The sequence below is a fragment of the Artemia sp. Qi Xiang Cuo genome, chromosome 2 (assembly GCF_049724085.1).
Source record: "Artemia sp. Qi Xiang Cuo chromosome 2, ASM4972408v1, whole genome shotgun sequence".
Taxonomy (NCBI): domain Eukaryota; kingdom Metazoa; phylum Arthropoda; class Branchiopoda; order Anostraca; family Artemiidae; genus Artemia; species Artemia sp. Qi Xiang Cuo.
In genome coordinates, this window is record NC_142795.1 from 39,172,904 (window position 1) to 39,200,719 (window position 27,816).

At 34.8% G+C, this 27,816-nt stretch overlaps 1 protein-coding gene across 1 annotated transcript in view; it reads left to right on the plus strand.

Annotated features, from left to right (window-relative positions):
• LOC148955217 (uncharacterized) overlaps nucleotides 1-27,816 on the plus strand; it is a 382,412-nt gene that overhangs the window by 24,724 nt on the left and 329,872 nt on the right. Inside the window, exon 3 of the mRNA XM_089106626.1 lies at nucleotides 14,283-14,364. Coding sequence (XP_088962752.1) covers nucleotides 14,283-14,364 — 82 coding nt within the window. The remainder of the gene's footprint in view (nucleotides 1-14,282; nucleotides 14,365-27,816) is intronic.

Here is a 27,816-nt window from a genome sequence, read left to right on the forward strand (position 1 = left end):
AGGAGGAACCGGGTCAACGATTCAACTGTTTGAACAACAAAAGAATATGGTTTCTACGTCATCGTTGTGAAGACACTGGGTCTTATGATTATAAACCCACTGATTTTTATTTGGCTCTGACGGAATGTGATTCGACACTTGAGGACACTGGTTGTGAAATTGCTTCAAATAGGCAAATTGAAACATGTGAATTCTATAGAATGAATGAGAATAGTATCATTGACTATACAAAGAGATATGATAAGAGTGAAGTCACACTCTACTGTAGTACCACAGGATCAGTACACTGTGAATTCAGATAATCTACCTGCACTAGTTGTTGTCGACAAATACCTAGTAGTGGATGAAATCTAAAGAGTAGAAAAGTCGTTTTATCATGTATAAATTTTTTTTTTATTAATAAAAAATTTCACATACATATTTATAACATTTTATTAGTAGGGCACTAAAATCAAAATTAAATAAAGTTGTAAGTATATTATCCACTAGAAAGTCGTTCAATCTAGGTAAGTCAACGTAGATGTTGAGAAACTGCTTGTAGGTGTAGCCACGACATCTGAACATGAAAAAGAGTAGTGCATGAAAGCCACATGTCTTAGTTGCTAAATCCTGTACTCTTCTTTGATTTTGAATAATGGTTTTCCCCCTGCTTTCAATAAAGCTGCTGATGTATGGAGCGTATAATTTATAAGATAAGCCAACAGGATCAAAAAAATCAATATTCTTTGCTGTTTGAAAGATGCATAGCCAATGACCGGTCTTCAAAGTAGATGGACTGCTATTAACAATGATTAGGGTGTTGTTAACACTTAGAATTTTTTCAATGAAGTCCGAGGGTATGCAATAGGATTTGTACTGGGACATGTATGGATCCATACTAAATACGTTGATGCTTTGGTTTGTGTTCATGGTGCAAGGTCTAGTAAAACACTGCCGTCAGGGGTGATGTCCCAAGAGGTTTCAAACTGACTCAATGATACTAGTGTGATACTCTCAGTCAGAGTATTGGCACAGATATACTCTAAACGTACATTCCCAGTTCGTACTATCGTCATATCCTGTGTGCCTGACAAATCCAAAACAATAACCCCATGATTTTTTGAAAACATTGAATCGGTTATTCCATTTTCAAATAGTTGAGAGTCATGATCTAGGGATTGCCTGGTCAACTCGTACAGAGTTCTATAGGATTTTTTGTCAAATGATAGAGTGTACAGTGGAATACCATTCACTTTACACACGAGGCTAGATAGACCGAAAAAATTAAAATCGTGGGGGGATTCAGTCCAGGATCCAACGGCACTGCCACTCTTCACAAACGCCAATGCCAATTTTGATGGGATTTCTCCATAGATAAATGATGAATCGCTATAGCTACGAGAGCCGGTGGCAATGTGACGTTGATTGGTGATGGTATGGGGGACAAGAAGTTTAATGTTGTTACCATTGGCTCTTAGCTTTTCCACTGCCAATGCAACAGAGCTCATAACCTGTTGTTTTTTGACGTGGAGAATTGCCGATGTGATAATAACATTTTCATCGGGTGCTGCAGGAAGTGTTTTTCTAATAATGAAATTCGATGGGGCCATATGTAACTTTATGTCAATCTTGACATTGGGGGGTAGCCATTGGGATATATTGAATATCTCATGATTTAATTTTCCAACTAGATGATACTCCTGGGTCACTGCAGTAGTCAACTCACCGTCAGTATCAACACCAGTTCGAAATTCATAGCCTAATGATTGTCCTCTCAACTCCTTGTAAGCCTTTGGTGTCATCATCATAAATTGTATGTAGCATGCATAGTTGGATAAATTATTGCTAGTGCTCACCAATGTTCCATTAATAAACACATTAATTTGTTTGAATAGGTTGTGTAGAATACAGTTTTCATAGGAGAGACCATCGCCGGCATTTGGAGTTGTATTATCTGACTTTTTCTTCACCACAACATTTAAATCAATAAATGTTGATGATAAATCAATGAAATAGTCTTCATTGGAAAATATCTGAAAGTGTATATTTTCCGAAAGTGGTTGTTGAGGATCAATTTGTTCATAGTAGCCATATTTGACACTGACATCAATATTTTCAGCATTGAATAGATTCAATGAGGAATTGATTGATGGATATCATTTCTTGTAAGGGAGAAAAGTCATCTTAAGAACAGAAATCCTTCTTTAATCTAACAATCTTTTTCTTTTTCTTCTTCTGCTGTTTATTGCCCCTCGTTGTTTTATTTCTCAAAGTCCTTGTTTCTGTCCTTTGCTTCCTGCCTGGGTGGAGACTGATGAGTGAATGAAGCGAACGCATCCTTTTCAATCCCTCCCCATTTTGTCGAGATTTTAATTGTTCACCAACGGCTCTCTCTGAAGATCTAATATTTTCCTTAACACTCTCCTTGAAATTCTTGCCCGACCCCAAGTCCTGTAGTGTGGAGGCAGCAAAATTTGATGCAGCAGGTACAAGATATTTTCTGGCAAGGGGTAGTGCAGAACGAAATAGCCTAGCAAACCAGCTACCAAGACCATAGCCAGACATTTTAGTACGCCCTTTGTAGTAGTCCAATCCATAGACTATTTGACGTGGACTCAAAGCACCGAGATAACAGTCAATATTAGGACAGAAAAATGGAATTCTTCTATTGTTCATTTTAGGTTATTGTATCCGTCATCGTTGACAATAGGTCGAAAATGACATGTAATCACTGCTAAGCCTTTGTTTATTACTAGAGGATCACCCAATTCACTTCTTAGTGTTAACTTACAGAGTTCCAAATATGAAGTGTTTACAGGAACATACTGACGATGCTATATATTATAGTGATGAACACAGAGTTTTCTGAGCTAAGGTTTCTTAGTATTTCGTAGGTGAAGCTTCCACGTCAGTTTTAAGTTCACCAAGACATAAAAAATTTAAAGCTCAGTTCTAATTTTTCCATAGAAGATAGGGAAAGTTATACTATTATTGTGATTATTTTCTATGAAGATAGAAAGTTTCATTTTAATTCTAAATTTTCTTAAATTCAGTTCCGACTTTTCTCAAAGAGATGAGAAAATTTAAAGTTCAATTCAAAATTTTCTCAACGAAGTCAAGGAAAGTTCAAGTTCCCTACTGAATTTTACCAAAGAACAAAATTCAATTCTAATTTATCCAGAGAAAATAAAAATCTTCCACTTAAGTTCTTTATTTCACAAAGACATAAAGAAATTAAAAGTTCAATTCTAAATTTTTCAGTGGAAGATAGAAAAAGTAATACCATACTTGTGAATATTTTCCCGGAAGATAAAAAGTTCTAGTTCAATTTAAAGTTTTCTCAATGAAGTGAAGAAAAATTCAAGTTCTCTTCAGAATTTTACAAAAGAACAAAATTCAATTCTAATTTCACCAGAGAAAATAAAAATCTTCCACTTAAGTTCTTTATTTCACAAAGACATAAAGAAATTTAGAGTTCAATTCTAAATTTTTCGATGGAAGATAGAAAAAGTAATAACATACTTGTGAATATTTTCACGGAAGATAAAAAAGTTCTAGTTCAATTTTAAATTTTCTCAACGAAGTCAAGGAAAGTTCAAGTTCCCTACTGAATTTTACCAAAGAACACAATTCAATTCTAATTTATCCAGAGAAAACAAAAATCTTCCACTTAAGTTCTTTATTTTACAAAGACATAAAGAAATTTAGAGTTCAATTCTAAATTTTTTGATGGAAGATAGAAAAAGTAATACCATACTTGTGAATATTTTCCCGGAAGATAAAAAGTTCTAGTTCAATTCAAAATTTTCTCAACGAAGTGAAGAAGAATTCAAGTTCTCTTCTGAATTTTACCAAAGAACACATTTCAATTCTAATTTCACCAGAGAAAATAAAAATCTTCCACTTAAGTTCTTTATTTCACAAAGACATAAAGAAATTTAAAGTTCAATTCTAAATTTTTAGGTGGAAGACAGAAAAAGTAATACCATACTTGTGAATATTTTCTCGAAGAGAGGAAAAATTTAAAATAATGCCCAAAATTTTTAACAGAAGATAAAAAGTTCAAGTTCTCTTTGGAATTCTACCAAAGAATAAAATTCAATTATAATTTTTTCAGTGAAAACACAAATCTTACGCTTCAGTTCTTTATTTCACAAAGACATAAAGAAATTTAGAGTTCAATTCTAAATTTTTCGGTGGAAGATATAAAAAGTAATACCGAAGAATTCAAGTTCTCTTCTGAATTTTACCAAAGAACACAATTCAATTCTAATTTCACCAGAGAAAATAAAAATCTTCCACTTCAGTTCATTATTTCACAAGGACATAAAGAAATTTCAAGTTCAATTCTAAATTTTTCGGTGGAAGATAGAAAAAGTAATACCATACTTGTGAATATTTTCATGGAAGATAAAAAGTTCTAGTTCAATTTAAAATTTTCTCAACGAAGTGAAGAAAAGTTCAAGTTCTCTCCTGAACTTTACCAAAGAACACACTTAAATTCTAATTTCTTCAGAGAAAACAAAAATCTTCCACTTCAGTTTTAAGTTCCACAATGAAATAAAGAAATTTAAAGTTCTATTCTAAATTTTTAGATGAAAGATTGAAAAAATAATACTATTAGCTCCTTTGTCTTATGGATTTACCCATCAAATTTTTAAATTAGAAAATGAGTGACTCGTTATATTATTAAAGACAATCGTTCAAACTCGTTCATCTAACCTCCAAAACAATAGGTTAGGTTAGGTATAAATAAATATTAATAAATAAATAGAAACATTTCTAAATTTTTAATTTTGGTTAGGTTAACTTTTCATGAGCGCTCATGATAGGTTAACCTAACCTTTTCTGGAGAGTATGGTTAGGTTAGGTTAGGCCAGATTAAGTTAGGTTAGATTAGGTTAGGTTAAGTTAGGTTTCCCTACGTACGCTTCACTTAGGTTAGCTTAGGTTAGGTGAGAGACAGGCAAAAAGTTAGGTGTATGATTAGGTTAGGTTAGATTAAGTTAGGTTTGGTTTAGTTAGGTTTGGCTAGGTCAGCCTACGTACGCGCGCGTACGTAGCGTTACGTAGCCTACGTACGCTAACTTAATCTAACCTAACCTAACCTAATCATACACCTAACTTTTTGCCTGTCTCTCACCTAACCTAAGCTAACCTAAGTGAAGCGTACGTAGGAAAACCTAACATAACTTAACCTAACCTAATCTAACCTAACTTAATCTATCCTAAACTAACCTAACCATACTCGCCAGAAAAGGTTAGGTTAACGTATCATGAGCGCTCATGATAAGTTAACCTAACCTAACTTAAACATGTAGAAATGTTTCTATTTATTTATTAATATTTATTTATATATAACCTAACCTCTTATTTTGGAGGTTAGATGAACGAGTTTGAACGATTGTCTTCAATAATAGAACGAGTCACTCATTTTCTAATTTAAAAATTTGAGGGGTAAATCTATCAGACAAAGGAGCTAATAGTATTACTTTTTATATCTTTCATCTAAAAATTTAGAATAGAACTTTAAATTTCTTTATTTCATTGTGGAACTTAAAACCGAAGTGGAAAATTTTTATTTTCTCTGGAGAAATTAGAATTGAAGTGTGTTCTTGGGTAAAGTTCAGAAGAGAACTTGAACTTTTCTTCACTTCGTTGAGAAAATTTTAAATTGAACTAGAACTTTTTATCTTCCATGAAAATATTCATAAGTATGGTATTACTTTTTCTATCTTCCACCGAAAAATTTAGAATTGAACTTGAAATTTCTTTATGTCCTTGTGAAATAATGAACTGAAGTGGAAGATTTTTATTTTCTCTGGTGAAATTAGAATTGAATTGTGTTCTTTAGTAAAATTCAGAAGAGAAATTGAACTTTTTTTTCACTTCGTTGAGAAAATTGTAAATTGAACTAGAACTTTTTATCTTCCAGGAAAATATTCACAAGTATGGTATTACTTTTTCTATCTTCCACCGAAAAATTTAGAATTGAACTTTAAATTTCTTCATGTCTTTGTAAAATAATGAAGTTAAGTGGAAGATTTTTGTTTTCTCTGGAGAAATTAGAATTGAATTCTGTTCTTTGGTAAAATTCCGAAGAGAACTTGAACTTTTTAATCTTCTGTGAAAAATTTGGAACAGTATTTTAAATTTTTCATCTCTTCGATAAAATATTCACAAGTATGGTATTACTTTTTCTATCTTCCACCGAAAAATTTAGAATTGTACTTTAAATTTCTTTATGTCCTTGTGAAATAAAAAACTTAAGTGGAAGATTTTTATTTTCTCTGGTGAAATTAGAATTGAATTGTGTTCTTTGGTAAAATTCAGAAGAGAACTTGAATTCTTCTTCACTTCGTTGAGCAAATTTTAAATTGAACTAGAACTTTTTTTCTTCCGGGAAAATATTCACAAGTATGGTATTACTTTTTCAATCTTCCACCGAAAAATTTAGAATTGAACTTTAAATTTCTTTATGTCTTTGTGAAATAAAGAACTGAAGTGGAAGATTTTTATTTTCTCTGGTGAAATTAGAATTGATTTGTGTTCTTTGGTAAAATTCAGAAGAGAACTTGAATTCTTCGGTATTACTTTTTCTATCTTCCACCGAAAAATTTAGAATTGAACTCTAAATTTCTTTATGTCTTTGTGAAATAAAGAACTGAAGTGTAAGATTTTTGTTTTCTCTGGAGAAATTAGAATTGAATTATGTTCTTTGGTAAAATTCCGAAGAGAACTTGAACTTTTTTATCTTCTGTGAAAAATTTGGAACAGTATTTTAAATTTTTCATCTCTTCGAGAAAATATTCACAAGTATGGTATTACTTTTTCTATCTTCCACCGAAAAATTTAGAATTGAACTTTAAATTTCTTTATGTCTTTGTAAAATAAAGAACTTAAGTGGAAGATTATTATTTTCTCTGGAGAAATTAGAATTGAACTGTGTTCTCTGGTAAAATTCAGAAGAGAACTTGAATTCTTCTTCACTTCGTTGAGAAAATTTTAAATTGAGCTAGAACTTTTTATCTTCCGGGAAATATTCACAAGTATGGTATTACTTTTTCTATCTTCAATCGAAAAATTTAAAATTGAACTCTAAATTTCTTTATGTCTTTGTAAAATAAAGAACTTAAGTTGAAGATTTTTGTTTTCTCTGGAGAAATTAGAATTGAATTGTGTTCTTTGGTAAAATTCAGTAGAGAACTTGAACTTTTCTTCACTTGGTTGAGAAAATTTTAAATTGAACTAGAACTTTTTTATCTTCCGTGAAAATATTCACAAGTATGGTATTACTTTTTCTATCTTCCACCGAAAAATTTAGAATTTAATTTTAAATTTCTTTATGTCTTTGTGAAATAAAGAACTGAAGTGGAAGATATTTATTTTCTCTGGTGAAATTAGAATTGAATTTTGTTCTTTGGTAAAATTCAGAAGAGAACTTGAATTCTTCTTCACTTCGTTGATAAAATTTTAAATTGAACTAGAACTTTTTATCTTCCGGGAAAATATTCACAAGTATGGTATTACTTTTTCTATCTTCCACTGAAAAATTTAGAATTGAACTTTAAATTGATTTATGTTTTTGTGAAATAAAGAACTTAAGTGGAAGATTTTTATTTTCTCTGGATAAATTAGAATTGAATTGTGTTTTTTGGTAAAATTCAGTAGGGAACTTGAACTTTCCTTGACTTCGTTGAGAAAATTTTGAATTGAACTTTAAATTTTCTCATCTCTTTGAGAAAAGTCGGAACTGAATTTAAGAAAATTTAGAATTAAAGTGAAACTTTCTATCTTCATAGAAAATAATCACAATAATAGTATAGCTTTTCCTATCTTCTATGGAAAAATTAGAACTGAACTTTAAATTTTTTATGTCTTGGTGAACTTAAAACTGACGTGGAAGCTTCACCTACGAAATACTAAGAAACCTTAGCTCAGAAAACTCTGTGTTCATTACTATACTAGATAGCATTGTCAGTATTTTTACGTAAACATTTCATATTTGAAGCACTGCAAGTTAACGCTAACAAGTGAATTGGTCAATTTTGCATCCATAACCTATGGTTTAGTTTCGATACCTATCTTTATTTAAAACAATGTGAGCGACGACGGTACAACCACCTAAAATGAACAATAGGAGAATTCCATTTGCCTGTCCTGATATCGATTGCTATCTCGGTGCATTGAGTCCACGTCAAATAGGCAATGGATTGGACTACTACAAGGGGCGCACTACAATGTCTGGCTATGGTCTTGGTAGCTGGTTTGCTAGGCTATTTCGTTCTGCACTACCCCTTACCAGAAAATATCTTGTACCTGCTGCATCAAATTTTGCTGCCTCCACACTACAGGATTGGGGGTCGGGCAAGAATTTCGAGGAGAGTGTTAAGGAAAATATTACATCTTCAGCAAGAGCCGTTGGTGAACAATTAAAATCTCGAAAAAATGGGGAGGGATTGAAAAGGATGCGCTCGAATCATTCACTCATCAGTCTCTAGCCAGGCAGAAAGCAAAGGACATCAACAAGGACTTTGAGGAATAAAATAACGAAGGCCAATAAGCAGAAGAAGAAGAAAAAGATTGTTAGATTAAAGAAGGATTTCTTTTCTTAAGATGGCCTATCTCCCCTAAAAAAAATCATATCCATTAATCAGTTCCTCATTGAATCCATTCAATGCTAACAAAGTTGATGTCAGTGTCAGGTATGGCTACTATGAACAATTTCACCCTCAACACCCCCTCTCAGAAAAAATACACTGTCAAATATTTTCCAATGAAGACTATTTCATTGATTTGTAGTCAACATTTATTGATTTAAATGTTGTGGTTAAGAAAAAGTCAGATAATACAACTCCAAATGCCGGCGATGGTCTCTCCTATGAAAACTGTCTTCTACAAAACCTATTCAAACAAATTAATGTATTTATTAATGGAGCATTGGTGAGCACTAGCAATAATTTATCAAACTATGCAAGCTACATACAATTTATGATGATGACGCCAAAAGCGTACAAGTAGTTGAGAGGACAATCATTTGGCTATGAATATAGAACAGGTGTTGATACTAACGGTGAGTTGACTACTGCAGTGACCCAGGAGAATTATCTAGTTTGAAAATTTAATCAAGAGATATTCAATATATCCCAATGTCTACCCCCCAATGTCAAGATTGACATAAAGTTACATATGTCCCCATCACATTTCATTTTCAGAAAAACACTTCCTGCACCACCCGATGCAAATGTTATTATCACATCGGCAATTCTCCACGTCCGAAAACAACAGGTTATGAGCTCTGTTGCATTGGCAGTGGAAAAGCTAAGAGCCAATGGTAACAACGTTAAACTTCTTGTTCCTCATACGATCACCAATCAACGTCACATTGCCACCGGCTCTCGTAATTATAGCGATTCATCATTTATCAATGGAGAAATCCCATCAAAATTGGCATTGGCCTTTGTGAAGAGTGGCAGTGCCGTTGGATCCTGGACTGAATCCCCCCACGATTTTAATTTTTTCGGTCTATTTAGCCTCGTGTGTAAAGTGAATGGTATTCCACTGTACACTCTATCATTTGACAAAAAATCCTATAGAACTCTGTACGAGTTGACCATGCGATCCCTAGATCATGACTCTCAACTATTTGAAAATGGAATAACCGATTCAATGTTTCAAAAAATCATGGGGTTATTGTTTTGGATTTGTCAGGCACGCAAGATATGACCATAGTACGAACAGGGAATGTACGTTTAGAGTGTACATTTGCCAATGCTCTGACTGAGAGTATCACGCTAATATCACTGAGTCAATTTGAAACCTATTGGGAAATCACGCCCAACGGCAGTGTTCTACTAGACCTAGCACCATGAACACAAACCAAATAATCAACGTATTTAGTATGGATCCATACATGTCCCAGTACAAGTCCTATTGCATACCCTCGGACTTTATTGAAAAAATTCCAAGTGTTAACAACACCCTAATCATGGTTAATAGCAGTCCATCGACTTTGAAGACCGGTCATTGGCTATGCATCTTTCAAACAGCAAAGAATATTGAATTTTTTGATCTTCCTGGCCTATTTTATAAATTATACGCTCCATACATCAGTAAATTTATTGAAAGCAGGGGGGAAACCATTATTCAAAATCAAAGAAGAGACAGGATTTAGCAACTAAGACACGTGGCTTTCATGCACTACTCTTTTTCATGTTCAGATGTTGTGGCTACACCTACAAGCAGTTTCTCAACATCTACGTTGACGTACCTCGATTGAACGACTTTCTAGTGGAGAATATACTTACAAGTGTATTTAATATTGATTTTAGTGCCCTGAGAATAAAATGTTCTAAAGATGTATGTGAAATTGTTTATTAATAAAAAAAATTATATACATGATAAAACGACTTTTCTACTCTTTAGATTTCATCCACTACTAGGTATTTGTCGACAACAACTAGTGCAGCTAGATCATCTGAATTCACAGTGTACTGATCCTGATGTACTGCAATTTCAGGGTCACATTTTCTACAGTAGAGTGTGACTTCACTATTGTAATATATCTTTGTAGAGTCAATGATACTATTCTCATTCATTCTATAGAATTCACATGTTTCAATTTGCCTATTTGAAGCAATTTCATAAACAGTGTCCTCAAGTGTCGAATCACATTCCGTCACAGCCAAATAAAAATCAGTGGATTTATAATCATAACACCCAGTGTCTTCACAACAATGACGTAGAAACCATATTCTCTTGTTGTTCCAACAGTTGAATCGTTGACCCGGGTCCTCCTCCCAGAACAATCTAAAACCACGACGATACCAATCTCGTAGCAGTAAACTAAAATCGCGGTTAGGATTTTTTCTAATCATACCGGGATATGTATTCTCCCACTGATTACATTTATCATAATGACAATTGGAGCATAGGTGACCTCTAGGATGAGAGTCACACACCATTTCAAGACAGGAATTACAACCTTTAATTTGCACAGCATATCCTCTATGCAATTTACACGGGTTGCATAATCTACACTTTTCATCATACTCCTCAATCATTGTGCAATTCTCACATGATGACCAGCTGCCCAGTGTGTATTTACATACCGGACACGTATTGAACATTTTGTCATGTGTTGAAGCTCTCACAGAAGCAATGAAACTGAGATAGCAACAAAAAAAATGGTCTGAGAGAGAGAGAGAGGAGTATATCATCCTTGAGCACCATCTTTATGATGAAAAAAAGTCCACAATTTCTAAAAACTAATGTTTAAAAGCATATCCACAATATCATTTTGTCGTGTCGTGATCAATATATCAATAAATTGTGTAAATGCATTTGGACCACAATGTAGAAGCTTCATGCGATATTCTAATGATGGAGATTCAGTTTTCATTATATCAACAAGCATTCTTCGAGAAAATATCTTCCTTTGAATAGACAACTCTAGAAAATCATCGTCCATAATCAAAAATTTTTCAATAAGAACTAGATTCCTCATGATTCGATCTTTCTCGAATCCATCCATTTTTTTTAGTCCTAACTCTCTCACAACCAGCTTCAGACTAACCGGAATTTCTTTTTTCTACTATAGAAAATATACGCTAGTCTACTATAGAAAGAAAAAATACCATTGATTTAGAAACAATTTTATTGATCATAATTACAATAATAATATTCACTGATGCATTTTGTTCTCATCAATATATTTCGATAGGACATCTAATGCTGACCAAAGTTCATTTATATGGAGAATATTTACTTTTTCAGCGAAACATAGCTGCTGCTCCTGCTTAAATTTGCTTAATGATATCACGTGTCTAACATACATAATGTCCCATTCAAGACATAGTCTACAACCAGCAGTTATTTCCACAGCTACATTGGGTACTCGTATATCTTTGCTGCTGGTGCTGTCAGTTCCATCATTAATCTCCAATAATGTAAATGCATTACTCATTTTTTTCTCCATGAATATCCTCTCAAATAAACTATTCTCTTTGAATTCAATTCTTTTACTAATATTAATTGTAAAGAACACTATTCCTTTTATTAAAATCCCTATCACCAATAAATCTATATTCGTTCCTCTTTGAAAGAGTGTAATGCCCTGTAGAATTGTTTACCCATAGGACCGGTATTGCGTAAATCTCTTTGAAAGGTGTAATGCCCTGTAGAAATGTTTACCTACCAGAAAAACCTGTTTGATACGGAGGGGCCATAGAAGTATAAGGCTATGTGAGAGGATACTCACTCTCTTTGAAAGGGTGTAATGCCCCTGTAGAATTGCTATAGCTTCAAGCAAATTCCATATGATATTTCAAATTGCTATAGCTTCACGCAAATTCCATATGATATTTCAAATTGCTATAGCTTCACGCAAATTCCATATGATATTTCAAATTGATATAGCTTCACGCAAATTCCATATGATATTTCAAATTGCTATAGCTTCACGCAAATCCAGACGAGAGATACTACTGAGAACCCCCTCATATACGTAATAACATATACGTAATAAAAAAAAACAATAAAAAAACAAGCGATACGGCTCAATAGTGATCGAAACTTTTAAAAACGGAATTTTGATGTCAATAAATGTATCAAAAGAATAGGTTTATAATGCTGATTCTAGATATGTAAATTTTATTAAGTTTAGTATTAGTCATCAAAGGCTACGAGCCAGAGAAAATTTATCTGATTTTTTTAAAGAGGGGTAAAACATCCCCTGCAAGTGAAGAAACTTTAATGAAAATAAAACCATCATATTAATTGTATTAGAAAACTCTCATTCACTGGTTACTAGCCAATCTCTGAAAACGTCTTCAATTTTTTAGTTTTTGTTTGAAGAAAAATTTACGAATATATACGTTAATTACATCAGTTAACGTTCTAATTAAGGCATGCAAAGATCTGGAAGCATCCGTTGAGAATTAGCAAATTACCATTGTTATGCAAATTTTGTTTACTTATTCAATGACGGTGAGCCAAAATAAAAGTTGCATTAACTAAAAAACGATCAGAAATTAAATAAAAAAACAAGTTTTTTAAACTGAAAGTAAGGAGTGACATTAAAACTTAAAACGAACATAAATTGTTCCGTATATGAAAGGGGCTGTCCCCTCCTCAACGCCTCGCTCTTTACGCTAAAGTTTGACCTTGTCTCATAACTTTATTTTTTAAAACAATAAAAAACTTTAGCGTAAAGAGCGAAGCGTTGAGGAGGGGACAGCCCCTTTCAAATACGGAATAATTTCTGTTCGTTTTAAGTTTTAATGTCGCTCCTTACTTTCAGTTTAAAAAACTTGTTTTTTTTATTTAATTTGGAAGAAAGTGAATTTTGATGAAACTGTATAAGGAATTCAAGACCACAAACACAAATATATACCTGCTTTATGCGCAGGTTTTCCGGATACTGTACAGCAAGTGAGCAAACCTTAGATGTTGTATAAGAAATATAACGGTAGTCAAGGACCGATTTTTGCAATTAATTGAATATTTTAGCTGCAACTGCTATAAGATACCAATGATAATAGATACCTGAGTTTTCTTGTCTATGTGACAAAGTCGTATTTTTATGTATTTCGCAAGAATGTTAAAGGGAGTTAGGAAAGTAAAATCTATATTTAATATCCTATTTTAACAAAGAATCATTTTGGCTATTTAGTTTCATCCCTCAAGTTAGACAAAAATCTTTTTTGCAATGTTTGCTGTGCATGCGAAAAAAGAGCGAACAAACTATAAAAAAGGGCTTTTTTGAATGGAAGCAAACAGTGAAGTAGATGCTTAAAAGGAACAAATATTACAGGTTTGTACTTCCGTCACAAAACTTTATTTCTTTTAATTAATATAATAAGAAATGGTTCTGGGATTAAATCATGAAATAATTTTTAAGGTTTTAGTCTTTTAAGTGTAATTTTAAATCTTAGGTCTTAATATGGCAACTTCTGGAAAAAATAAATTAAGATTTACTTTAAGGAAAATATTTACCTGTGGTTTAAATAACGTTAAAAAGAAAATCAGATCTGTTGAAAGCTATAATAATAAATTTTTAAAGTTGAGTTTGTGAACTTGAAGCAAGTTAATCTTGAGGTTAATGGGAATTCATTTTCTAATAAAAGTAGCTCATTGAGACAAACTAGGACTAACAAGGATATATATAAAAAAAAATGCTTAGATGATCATCGGATAAGAATACAATAAACCTTGTTGGTAATTTCTTTTGAAGATGATTATACAAAATTAATCACGCCGACTTTTGTTCAAATTTTTTATTAATCCCAAAAAGTTGTTTTTAGTTTATTGGTGAAGTGGCTAAAATTGAAGCCTATGATGGAGATGGTACTCAAGCAATAAATTATGAGATTCGAGATAATCAAGGTAAGAAAAATTTTCATGTAATAACTTGCAACAAGTCGTTAAGTTTTCAGCCGTTTAGCGTTTGAGACTGATCCTCTATTTCACCTTCATATTCTTTTGTCAAAGCAGCAAAAAGTGCAACAGAAAACAAATCAACTCTTATATTAAACAATCTAAGGAATAAAGTATGGTAATTTCATAAGCTTAGAAAAGCTGAACATCCCATAAAAAGAAAAAGCTTCCGGGGATGAAGTGATAGTAAGAAAGAGAGAATTTAAATAGAGTATGCTTAGTTTGCTATGGGTTATGCTTAATTTTTTCTTACGTTTGATGGTAGAGAAATAAAAGACAATATAGACAACAGAAATCACTCGATAGATGGTTGACTTGTATAAGGCGGTTGACTTCGGGTGTAAATTTTATGGATTAGATAATTGAAGTTCATTTCTTGCAAAACACTGGGATATTACAAAATTGCAAAAATTTGGTCTGCTCACTTAAGGACAACTCAAAAGCATACTGAGTCTTGATTTGCTGTTACTCTTGCTATTGTTGTTACTTAGATTTAATTCCAAGAATCAGTTGAAAATAAACCCGCTCACAGCAGAGATTTAGATAGCTTCCACAACTGGATCGAACCAGAACTGAGGAGCAGGGTTTCCACCGGTGACACTTTAGTGTCACTTTTGACACTTTTTTTTTTAAATGGCACTTTTTGGGACACCTGACATTATTAGGACACTTTTTAGCAAAAGTGGCACTTTTTCGCTAAGTAGCACTATTTTACAAAAAAAGAATTTTTTCAGAAAAATAACCAGATGGAAAACTGTCAATGTAGATATGCATCGATATCCTTTTTCTGTCATTTAAGATTCTCATCTTAACTCCGCGAGCGGCAATTATTCGATGCAAGAATCTTTCTGTGCGGTGAAAAACGTAAACGTGTTTGTCTCTATCTGTGTGTGAGAAATTTTTATATTCTTATTCTTATCACTGATAAGCGAAGATCGCCCAGTGATCTTCGGTACGAAATACTTGGCAATAAAGAGGACAGAAACAGACATTTAACCACAATTTGTTGGAGAAGCCTTCAGTTGTTTAGTTCAACTATTTTATGTTGTTGAAACAATTTGTAGGCTCACAGACGATAAGCCAGTCAAGCGGTTTGCAATTCTTGAGTGGGTCCGAATTCAATTTTTATGTTTTATTAGTTGAGTGTTGACGACAACTCAAAGAAGAAAAGAGCAAGAAAAGCTAAGAGTGCATTTTTGCACCAATATTTTAGTAGCTTTTACTATGTTAACCAGTCACTGGGCAATTGACTGCTTAAATTTACGCTAGTTTTCATCGATTTCGGTTACTATAGCTATTGAAGCACTGTGACTTAAAAGATCACTGGTTACATCAAACCACGACTTAGCAACGCAAAAACATCCACTGAGCTCACTGGTGTCCCGCAAGAATATCTAGTGACCTCTTCAGTGACTGGGCCAGTGACGCAAAAATGCGCTCTAACATTTCCGTTCATATTTTTCATATTTTTCTTTGAATTCTTGGCAATGGACAAATGAATTTTCATACATAACCATCATGCTAAAAAAAAAATTGATACCAAAACTTCCATTATCTTAAATCCTATGCAATTATTAGCAAAATCACAAACTAATTTCACTTTTTTTCTTACTTAAATTTACATCATTACATAAATTGAATTTGGACGCACTTCCTCATTTTAGTTATTTCATTCCCACTAATTTTTTATTACAAATGTGCTTTCACGCTGATACTCTAAATGCTCGTTTTTTATTATAAAGGTGTTTTCATATTGATACTTAAAATGCTAGTTGACTGTTCCTATGCCCTAGTCCCTGAAGACATCGTAAAGAAAAATTTACCGGGAGTAGCAAGAGTTCTCGTGAAACTTATTCTATTCAGGTTGTGATAAACAGATTAGATGATATAGCTGTCTTATTGTTTTTTGACTAGTTTTGCCGAATGAATTATTTGAAACAGTTAGTGTCTGAACCACTATTAGTTGCGTTCATCATAGGGTCATCAATAGCTACGATCTATGTTTGTGGCATTCTCTTCAGCATTTTCGGAGAAAAGAAAAGTTTCAAGCACCTGAACGCACTATAATAATCCAGATAGTCCATTTTATGGAGAAACTGGATGAAAAACTCTCAATTTAGACGAGTATTGCTGTCCCTTTTTGTTCTGTTTTCTCCAAAAAAAACTGAGGGTTTTTCCTCTTTTCTTTTTCCGTTCCTTTCTCACGGTATGAACAAAGACTGCTCAGAAAAAAAACAGAAGAAAGTACTCTGTCGGACGAGTTCCCATTTTATACAGTAAGCACCATTTGTGTTTTAGCGGGTTTTTAGGAGGGGGGCTGAAAAGTTGACTAGAGTGGAAGTGCTGCGCAAAGCCGGAAATCAGCACTGACTAAGTAAAATCAAAATTTATTTTTATAGTTGATAGATGGCATTGGATCTGACAATGTTGGAGAATTTAAAGATGCGGGAAACCACGAGGGGGGGGTGATGCCAAGCGGGATAGGCAATATTTTTAATTAAAAAAGGTTGTTGATATGAGCGCGAGCGACGCGAAGCGTCGCGAGCGGCAAATTTTTGGAAAATGACACTTTTTATACAAAATTGACACTATTTTGCCACCCAAAGTGGTACCAAAAGAACCAGCTGAGTGGCAACCCTGCTGAGGAGTTGAAATGAACTTAGTTAAGGTCTAACTAAACAGAATTTTATTTTATTTTAATGATTCATTATGATTATTCCATATTATTTAACGATTGACCAATTTCTTATTCAGGTAAAGAACAAAAGGCAAAAAAGAGAAAAAAAATTAAAACTTTGGTAGGAACTGCTGGAGTTTTTGTTAGCAACACTTAATTTAGGGTTTGAGAACGGGATGAATTTTAGTATTAATGAATACTTATTGTAAATGGGCCTTTAAGGCTCATCCACAATAAAAAGGGCTAAACATGCGCTATTCCTGCTTAAAACTGACCCAATTCTCTACTTCATGAACCAATATAAACTAACGCGTTTCTTCGTTCCATTGAAATTCTACTTTCTCTTCTAACTGCAGGTTTCGTTGTTTGATTTTATAAGGTAGAAGAATATGTTTTCGAACTTTATGTATGATTAAATAAAAAAAAAATTTTTTTAACTGAAAGTAAGGAGCGACATTGAAACTTAAGACGAACAGAAATTATTCCGTATACTAACTGCAATAGTCTGAATGATCTTCGAGCACTTTTGTACTCAAGATTGGAGGATTTGTGGCGTTTACCACAAACTGATATCTCGTTTCTGCTTCTTTTGAAAAGGTGCACTTTCCAGTCACTGATTTGGATCCAAAGCCACAAGCCCTGTATTGATCTCCCTCAGGCTACTGATGTGGGCTGGAGAATTGAAGATCATGAACTAAAGCCAGACCTAGATTCTGCGATGCCGCATGGGCTAGCATCGCTTACTTTTTGCAACTGTGACAAGACGAAATGCAAATGCTCCGAAAAAGGTTTTTGTGACAGCACATGCAAGTGTGGAGCTGACCCCCGAAAATACCTACTTTCCGATGTGAATCAGAACGAGTCCCAACACAAAGATGAAGAAGAAAAAGAGATTTGAGCCACCGTTTCATGTTCAGTTTTAAATATTTGATGTTTTATTTGTTATGATATAAAAGTGCTAATGCAGTCGTCTAAATCTTACTTTCAGCTGATCATGACATTTACCGTCTACTACATCAGTGGCCGTTGACCCAATCTAACGGATTGGATCATTGGCCTCTGCTATGCTGGGATTTAAAGAAAATAATATCTTAAAGCAGCCTTAGTCACCTCTGCACCACACGTCCACACGGCTTCGCCACCTTGAGGCTCGTATGTGAGCCTTCTTAAGCCAGATGGTATCCAATACTACAGAAAAAATAAATAGTTGCTCAAGAATTAAGATTGTTTGGAAAAGAGGCACATGGTTTGAAGTAGAAATGCATATATTGATACGAGATACACAGGAACATGGCCAATCAGAGACCTACAATCCCGAGATATACAAGATCACATCCTCTTTCTAGGCCAATCATGGACTTTGAAAAAAAGATGGGAGTGTAGAAATAGGTTCACTGAATACGAGCATGACAATGTTATTGATCTACTAACGGCACAAGATCACGTGTCTCTTTCTAGACCAATCAGAGGTGTTTCTAAGTGTAATGAATGCAAACGGGAATCAATGTTTCTAGAAAATTCCAGTATAGATTTGCGTAATAGTCTATGATGGAAATCATGTTATATAGTACTATTTCTAAACATGGTTTCTCTGGAAACATTAGTATAAGTGCATTGTACATCTCGCTTAATGTAACAGTTCAATTTAAGCTATTGAACAATAAGCACTATGGAAAATCTTGACAATATTGTTAACCAATTATATGCCGTAAGTTTGTTTTATAAATAATCAATTGAGAGGTTTCGGTACTGGTGCATTATACGGAGACTTCTTAAAAAGTCAAGTCTGGTTAATAAAATGAAAAAGGATGAATAAAAGCTTAGAAACAAATTCGGGGTATATATATTGGCACAATGGAGGTGTGGGGTAAAGCAGAGCATATATTAAATGTAAATTGGCTAGCTTTTTTACCTCTGATCGCAAATTTTAGGCCTACATGATGTGTGTACGTTAACAATCTTTTTTTTTCATCTAATTTAAAGCATATATGCTGTAACTGTGTTAACAAGTCTATATCTAAATACCCCTCCCCATGTTTCTTGAGCTTATAACATTTTGAAGGCTATATGATGGGTTTGTAGCCTACATAACTATCTAAATTTGACAATTTACCCCCTCCCCCCACCCCATAATTCCATTTTTTTTCACTGGCCCTGGTTCTTAGAAACATAATTTCTATAATATCTGCAAGATTTTTCAAACATTAAAGAAGCTACAAGGCTTCTTTTTTTGTATTATTCTGTTCTAAAGGCTTTTCTGAAGGAAAACACGATACATATGTATTATATCCGACACACGAAAAAATTCAAGGTTGGTTATTGCTAATTAAATAAAATAGGATGAATATATAGTAGTTTAGAAACAAATTTGGGCTGTATATTTGCAAATTGGGAGTGGTAGGTAAAGCATAGCATATATTAAAAACCTAATCTAGGTACCTTTTTTCATTAAACCACCATCCCCCGAAAACCAAAATATTTCCACTAAGAGTTGTTGAAAGTCGTTGGAGAACACAAATATATTCTTTTTACTATGGTAAAAAAACCCAACAGTTTACGATTAATTCTGCTTGTATTTAAATTCTCATTATTTCTAGAGATTATAACATTTCGAAGGTTATATGATGGGTCTATACCCTACCTAGCTATCTAAATTTGACAATTTATCCCCCTTAATTGGGGGTTTTAGCCTTTTTTTTATTGGCCCTGTTTTTTTAGAAACATGATTGTTTGGTTTTTCACTACACTTTTTACTCTACATGAGAAACTATAATTTAATATCTTTTAAGGAAAATTTTGAGCAATATACCCCTCCATCAAAGAGGGTGAGAACCACTGATAAAACCCCTGTGAGGGCATCAGTTGTCCAGTATGGCCAAGACCTTCAGCTCCTTCCAGACCATCTTTGCCTGCACAAGCCGCCGCCCAATCCGTGCAAGGTAATGACATCACTGCTCAGTGTACCCCGCCTATACATGGCTGTGACGTTGCTGATCCGGCCACCCTCTATCAAACGTAGCCGGGGGCTTCAAGACCAGCGCCCTCCATACAAGGCGAGAATGAGCCCCCTTCAGTCCTTCGCATGCAAGGAACACATAATGTGAGTTTTTAAATTTATTGTTATTTCCGCTAGTGATTTTTCTCCCAATCCCTTTTGACGCTAATACTTCAGAGCTATTTAATCTATCCATTAAACAGGTTGTAATTATCGAATCCTGACAAGTATACGCATTCAGCCTGCTAAATTCTCGTGAATTAGATTACCGATTAGATTGCCAAAAAAGGCAATATATTCCGGTCATAATTTCCAATAGTAAGTACCAAAATCTATTGCGAGATGCGAAATTGGGGAAGGTTTTGCAAAAAAGAAAAAAAAATACATAATGCACACGCATTGAATTTAAGGACCATGATATAATTCTGAAACAAAATGACAATTTCATATATTATCAAAACATACTGTTGTTTCTCAAGTAAAAACTGTTTTATTAACGAATGGTTCACCTTGCCTCTAAAGATATCATAAAAACAACTTTCTGTCAGAATGAATTGTGTCCCATGACAGGATATTGCCTGAAAGGCATAGGCTATCCGTTTAAGCATACAGAAAAAAAACTTTCACTTCTTCCCATTTTCTTGATTATTATTTTTTAGTTCTTTTTTCTTACATACAAAAAACTTTCGCTTCTCCCCGTTTTCTTGATTATTATTAAACAACAACTATGTTTGTGTGTGTGGAGATGATATAACATCTACACCCCATTTAACACAGCTCATAAGTTATGCAATTTGCATAGTTTTAAGAATATATTTTATTAGGGTGGGAAAGAGGGTGTGGTGGAGGGGGGGGGCAAGTAAATTCTGGGTTTTCCAAAACAGATAAAGTGTATTAAGATGAAACTTTCAGGGAATGTTGGACAAAATCAGAACTTGCTATGTTCATTTAGGTTGTAAATATGATATAACAGTATTACATAGGGGGTATTAAAGTGAAACTTTCAGGATATATATAGAGTTGTTAGGGGGACAGTGAACTAACCAAATGACACTATGTGCACACAGATACTGATATTGCTACTGCTTCTGCTACTACTACTACTACTACTACTACTACTACTACTACTACTACTACTACTACTAAGCATGTTTTTTTAAGCATACGTTTTAAACAATTAGAAAATATAGTTCGCTAATAATCCAATTTTCGACTTTAAAAAAAATAGGGTGTTTTATACACTTTGAAATTAAGTGGCTGTTCCTTTATAGGTGACATCAGATTCACACGCACTACCTTCTCCCCCATCTGAAGAAACAGGTCACGAACTATGTGTTTGCATTGAAGCGTCAATGGAGTTTCGTAATATTCAGGTACGGGAATGCTATGAAGGTAGTGAGAATTTAGATGATACATAAGCCAACACTTTTATCAATAACAAGGAATGGGCAGACAATTTATTGAATAATTATTTTAGTGTTGATAATAGTATAGTTGAACGTGGCAATGCAGATACTTGAGAGGGTGATTTACCGTGGTTAAGCCCGAATACAATGCAAATTTTAGATAAATTTTCCAGAGAGTTAAATGAGAACCCTCCCCCCACTGATTTAATGGACATCGTCCCAGTTCAACCAAATATAATTGAAGAACAAAAAAATTTTGCTTGGGCAGATTCTCACAGCCCAGATACACTCAAGGCTATGCTAAGTGAACCGGGAGATTTTAGTACACAGGCCAGCCCTATTGTTGAACAAAGCGGAAGAGGGGGCTTAGGTGGTGATGATGATATACAAGGGGAGGGAGGGTTTAGCTAATGATGATATACATGGGGAAGGGGGTAATGATATAAAATTCTCGTCGCTACAGGAATTTCAACAAACAAATTCGATATTGAACACAATAGACGTTTTTACTGCAAAATTTGGTGATCCATTTAATATACTTATGGGGGGGAATTTTATAACCGACCCCATTTATATTATTCATGAATATTTAGAAAAAATTCGTGCACTTTTAAAAAAACCGAATTCAAGTGTGTGTGTCGGGGGGGGGGAGGGGTCGCGACAGTATCAAAGCCTCAATTGTTTTAAAAATATTTTATCTAAATGAGAGTCATGGGGAGGTGTATGATCATTATGTAAACACCGAGATGTTGGTGGTCTATCTTCATTTGGAAAATTACGAGACTCCCTTTATGCAATGGATAGACAATATTATCACTCATCTCGAAAATTATAATGAGTATGGTAGTGGGTCCATAGTTTTATTTATGGAAAATTTAAGTGTAAATATATGTAAATTAAAAAAAGATTTTATTTTAAGAGGGGGACATGGGGAGAGGGCTATAGTTTTAAAATAAAATCCCGATTTAGAAGGTTGTCAGGGCGTTCAACGAATCTGTTTCGAAACAGGCCAAAAATATTTTGATGTACGCTTTCCTCATATTAGCTTTTGAATACCTACGAAATGATGCTACAATGAAAAATTTGGACTACTGGGCCCTGCATGGGAAGAAGGAGTCTGATTTTCCTCCAATAGATTTCTCTTGTTTAGCTGATAAATTTCCTGTAACACTCAGGGCAATAGATATTTCGAACGGGCCAACGCCCATTTAAATATCGGTGTTACAGTGCTACAATACGAAACGGAGTTTCAAGCTGGTATGTGTTCTAATAAAAAAGAGGTAATATTCCCAGTAAGGGCCCCGGCGATTGAATCGGTGAAACACTGGGTTTGATTGTTGTACACACCACCTAGTGAACCCAATTCAATTGGCCATCTCAATCCTATTACGGATATTAGTAGAGTTCAGGGGGAGGGTAAAAAACAGAATGTGCGTCACTATTGTCCAACATGCCAGTCTAGATTTCTTAGTGATTTTAAGTTACAAAATCACATGAAACGTTGTAAAAAACACGGCTATCAATCGATTGAAACATTTTCGGGTGACATTGCAATTTTACGTTTTAAAAATTTTCAGAATACGCTAATGCAAAGCAATAAAATAAGTTTGGATTGTGAGGCTAAGCTGGTGGATGTGAATGACCCACAGTCTACAAATCGTATCAAAGAACACAAAGCCATCGCAGTTTCATATGCTCATGCACAACGAGACAGCACTAACACTATGCAATTGCTAGAAATAATCGAAACGTTGGATGAGAATGATTGCATGATCAAAGCATTAACTAAATTAATTGTCACTGCAAATGGGGCTATTTCCCGTTTGAGAAATACTCACTATCCAATGATATTGTCAGCAGAGGATCGCCTGGCCATTAAAAATAAGAAAATATGTTGGGTTTGTAAGGGAGACTTTGAAGAGGCGGCTAAGGGGAAAGGGACTAGGATGAAAAAAACTGAGGGGGCTGGGAAGGAGACAGTCAGGGAACATGATCACTTGTGACAAGAAATATCGTCAGGGGGTAGTAATTTTCGTGGTGTGGCACACCAATCGTGCAATTTGAATGTAAGCCAACAGTTTTTTATACTGGTTTTCATTCACAGTTCAAATTATGATTTGAAATTTATTTTACCGGCTTTGGCACGTATGCAAAGAGAGGAAAGGGGAGTAGATATTCCATGGGTAAATAACGCGTTTACCTACACTATTATCCTAAAAGATGCTGAGAAGCTCTTGCTTTTAGAGTTGAAATGGCAGGTAGTGGATAATGAGCATACGTGCTGGAATAAAATCCGTTTTTTAGATTCTTATAGGTTTTCCCCAAGGCTCTCAGCCAACTAATTCAAGTGCAGAAAAGTGACAGTTTTGATAGTTTCCCTCTGCATAAACATCGCTTTCCTGACAGTAAATGTATGACTTACTGACTTGTAAATGCATATATGCATATGACTATTACTGCTCTGGCGCGCTGTTAAGTTAGGAGAAACTCCCTCCTGTCGATGCACTCTTTAATTTACTTATCAATAGTAACTGCACTGATAAAAATCGTCAATTTTCTAAGAAAAAATGGGCTGACATTGACTTTAAAAATGGTTTGTATTATTCTAGATTATACTAGGCCAGTGATTTGTTAACTCTATTAGACATTGTTTGCAAAAACACAGATCAAATTTATTCGGAATTCGGGCTAGACATTGGTTATTATTTTTCAACACCGGACCTCGTCATGGACTTAATTCTAAAAAATATTAGGGAGTAAATAGATTTGGTCACCGATGCGGATCAACACTTGTTTGTAGAAAGATAAATTAGGGGGGGTATGTTTTTCATGGGGATCGCATCCTAACAACGAATCCAACTGGCCAGAACTCTGCTGATGGTGTAAAGTCCAATGCCGTTTTCTTGACATGAACTCATTGTACCCCTCGGCGATTTCTCACTACAGTTTACCATGTGGCAATTACAAAAATGCTTGATAATCCTCGTGACATCCCTGACATTCACACTGTCGAGGAAAGTGGTCCACAAGGATGGTTCTTTGAAATTGATGGACACATACCATTGGAGTTTCACGACCCTGTAACAGATTTTGTTTTTCCGTATGTGAATAGACCTGTGACCAAGGAGTCTTTGAGCCCATACAATCGGTCTTCGGTCGAGGATATGGGCATGCATTGGAACCCCTCCAAGCAGAAACTAATTGCAGATCTGGACCCGAAACAGAATGTTGTGGTTTTCCACATCCTATTGCGATGGATGGTGAGCAATGGTTTCAGGGTCACAAAAATACACAGGGCCCTGCAATTTGATCAGAAACCCTACTTGAAGACGTTTATTTACACATTTGCCAGTAAACGCTCACAGGCAAAAAGTAAAGTCGAAAAAGAATTGTACAAGCTTATTTTAAATTCAGCTTTAGGAAAAATGTGTGAAAGTATACGAAACAGATCAGATTGTGACGTCGTAACATGCCCCTAAAAATGTACAAGAATTATCGCCGACCCCAACTTTACAACATTCACGAGCATAGACCCGAATATGGTTCTGTTACACAGGAAAAAGAGAAATGTTGTTCTGAATAAGAATGTTGCGGGGGGTAGTTCAGTACTGTAAATTTCCAAGAAACTCATGTTGTCGTTCTTTTCAATGTGTTCAAGGTACAATGGCCAAGGGAGGGCGAGGTTCAACTTTACTATGGGGACACAGATTCTCTGTTGTTAAAAGTTAAAACCGGGGATTTAATGAATAATTTGGAAAATGGGGTGCATATTGGTCCACGGATGGATTTCACTAATTGGAATGAGAGCATCTATCCGAGTTGGTGAAACGCCAGGCCCCCAATCAACTATTAATGTTAAAGTCGGAGACGGTGAGTGATTTAATAACCAATGGGGTGTTCTCCGGTCCCAAAGTTTACTGTGTTGAAACACAAGGCATGGATGTAAAGCAGGCATGCAAAGGGGTGCCTACACACTTTATAAAAAATAATTTTGACATGGGTGTCTACAGAAACTGTGTAGACGGTTGTCTAGTGCCAAAAGCAAAAGTGCTAGCAATTCGCTCTCTACAGTATAGAACTATGCTGTTAGAGTGGAAGAAAATGCCATGTCATGTATATCCAACAAGGTCTATGTGCTAAAGAATAGTGTAAGAGTACTCCAAAACGATCACTATTGAATTTCAGATCGAGTTGAATGTGTAGACTATCGAAACCAACTCGGTCTAGATAAGCTAACTTAAATTAAAAAAAAAGTACTCCGTGGGTGGATGGGACAACAACAATTTCTTCTTTCGATTGCCATTTAACTGCTGCAGCAGCTGCTATTGTATACAGAGTTTGTTTTTCCGCTTTCCGCCCCCCGCACTTTCCGGCCCCGGGGCGGGGGTCCCGTGGCTGGCCTTTGGCCCTGGCCCGGCCTTGAGTCCCTTGAGGGTTGGGGGAGCCCTTGGGGGAGGGGGATTCTCATCATTTAAATGTTGTAAATTGTCACGCTTCTCATATTTTCTTAGTCTAGAAATTTGTTTAACTGTGCTGTATTTTAAGTTGTTTTTTGACAATAAATGAAAAATGTTGTTGTTGTTGTTGCTATTGTTGTAAAAAAGTGTTGTCAATATATGAAAACTATTGCTATTGCTATTCGTGCTGTATTTTAAGTTGTTTTTTTGTCAATAAATGAAAAATAATGTTCTGTTATTATTGCAATTGTTGTACAAAAAGTGTCAAAAATCCTAGATACTACACCCACGGCATATCGGCTGCGAGACACTAAAGATGATTAGATCCTCGGCGGTTCTTATGAATATGAACTACAAAAAGTTAGAAACAGTAGTGAAATTTATCAAATTGAAAAGATATTAAAGAGCCGTACTCGCAGGGGCAAAAGACAGTTGCTTGTTCGTTCGCTAGGATACAACTCTGACTTTGATTCTTGGGTTGCAGTTGAAGACATTAACAATGCCCAATGATATCTATGTGACATTCATGTCCAATGTCTCCGATCCTCTCTACAATGATTTGAATAAGAAAAAGTGATTTTTGGACGATACTCTTCCCCACTATCAAATTCGATGGTGCATATGAAGTGGCTCCTGTAGACTGTATTCTCAAAAATACATACGATACTCTGTGAAAGGATCTTGTGTATGAGATAAAAGTTATACCATTCGATTTGTCACTCTTTGCCGAGTATGAATGGGTTGAAGCACTTAAATCTAGTGAATATACTTATGACACATTGAAACATAAAGAATATGGTACTATTACGGATTTGTGTGCAAAAATCAATAGAAAAATCTCATATCGTAGAAACGGTTCATTCCATTTTAATTATTCAATAGAACACGATAGGTTTTACATTACCTCACCTGTTCAAACTGAAAAGATTCATCTCAATGATAATCTGAGAGATGTTCTTGGCTTTAAACAGAATATGATCAGTGGTAAAAATGCTGCAACTGTTAGCGGGATGGATCCAGTTATTTTTGCTGATTATCGACCTGGTTTCACCTCGGACACTTGTATATTTCTCTATGCTTCATTTGTTGAAACATCCAGAGTTGGCAATAGCAATGTCCCCCTCCTACGAATTCTTGAACGAAAAACCAATTAAGATCATATTCATCACTACAATATAAAGTACATTCAGTATATCCTCGTAAAGACTTCCTATTTGGAACTCTGCCAGTTAACACTAAGAACTGAATTAGGTGATCCCCTAGCAATACCAAAAGGTTTGGCTGTGGTTACATGCCATTTTCGACCCATCGTTGTCGGTGTTCAAAACAAAGAAGATGTCTAATAGAAAAGTGGTATTCATTTGTCCTGATATTGACTGCTATGTTAATACTCTTGGCCCAAGACAACTGGGTAATGGAATGGACTATTCAAAAGGTTGTTCATCAATGTCTGGCTATGGTCTTGGCAGTTGGGTTGCTAAGCTGTTTCGCTCTGCACTACTTCTGGCTAAGAAATGTATTGTATCAGCTGCGACAGATTTTGCATCCTCTTCAATATATGATTGGTGCTCTGGCAAGGATTTTAAAAAAACTGCTTTGGAAGATCTTTGGTCCAATGTACGAACCCTGGGCCAACAATTGAAATCTCTACAAAAAAGTAAAATGTTTAAAAAAATTAAGAAACAGTGTACCACTCATCAGTCTCTACTCAGGTCAGAAACGAAAGATATCACCCCTGTCAAAGAAAAGAAGGAAAAAGACGACACATACAGTAAACAGAAGAAGAAGCCCCGGGAAGAGAATTTTTTGGTCGAAACTGGACTTCTTTGCGTAGACTGAACAATGGCATATGCACCACACAAGGAT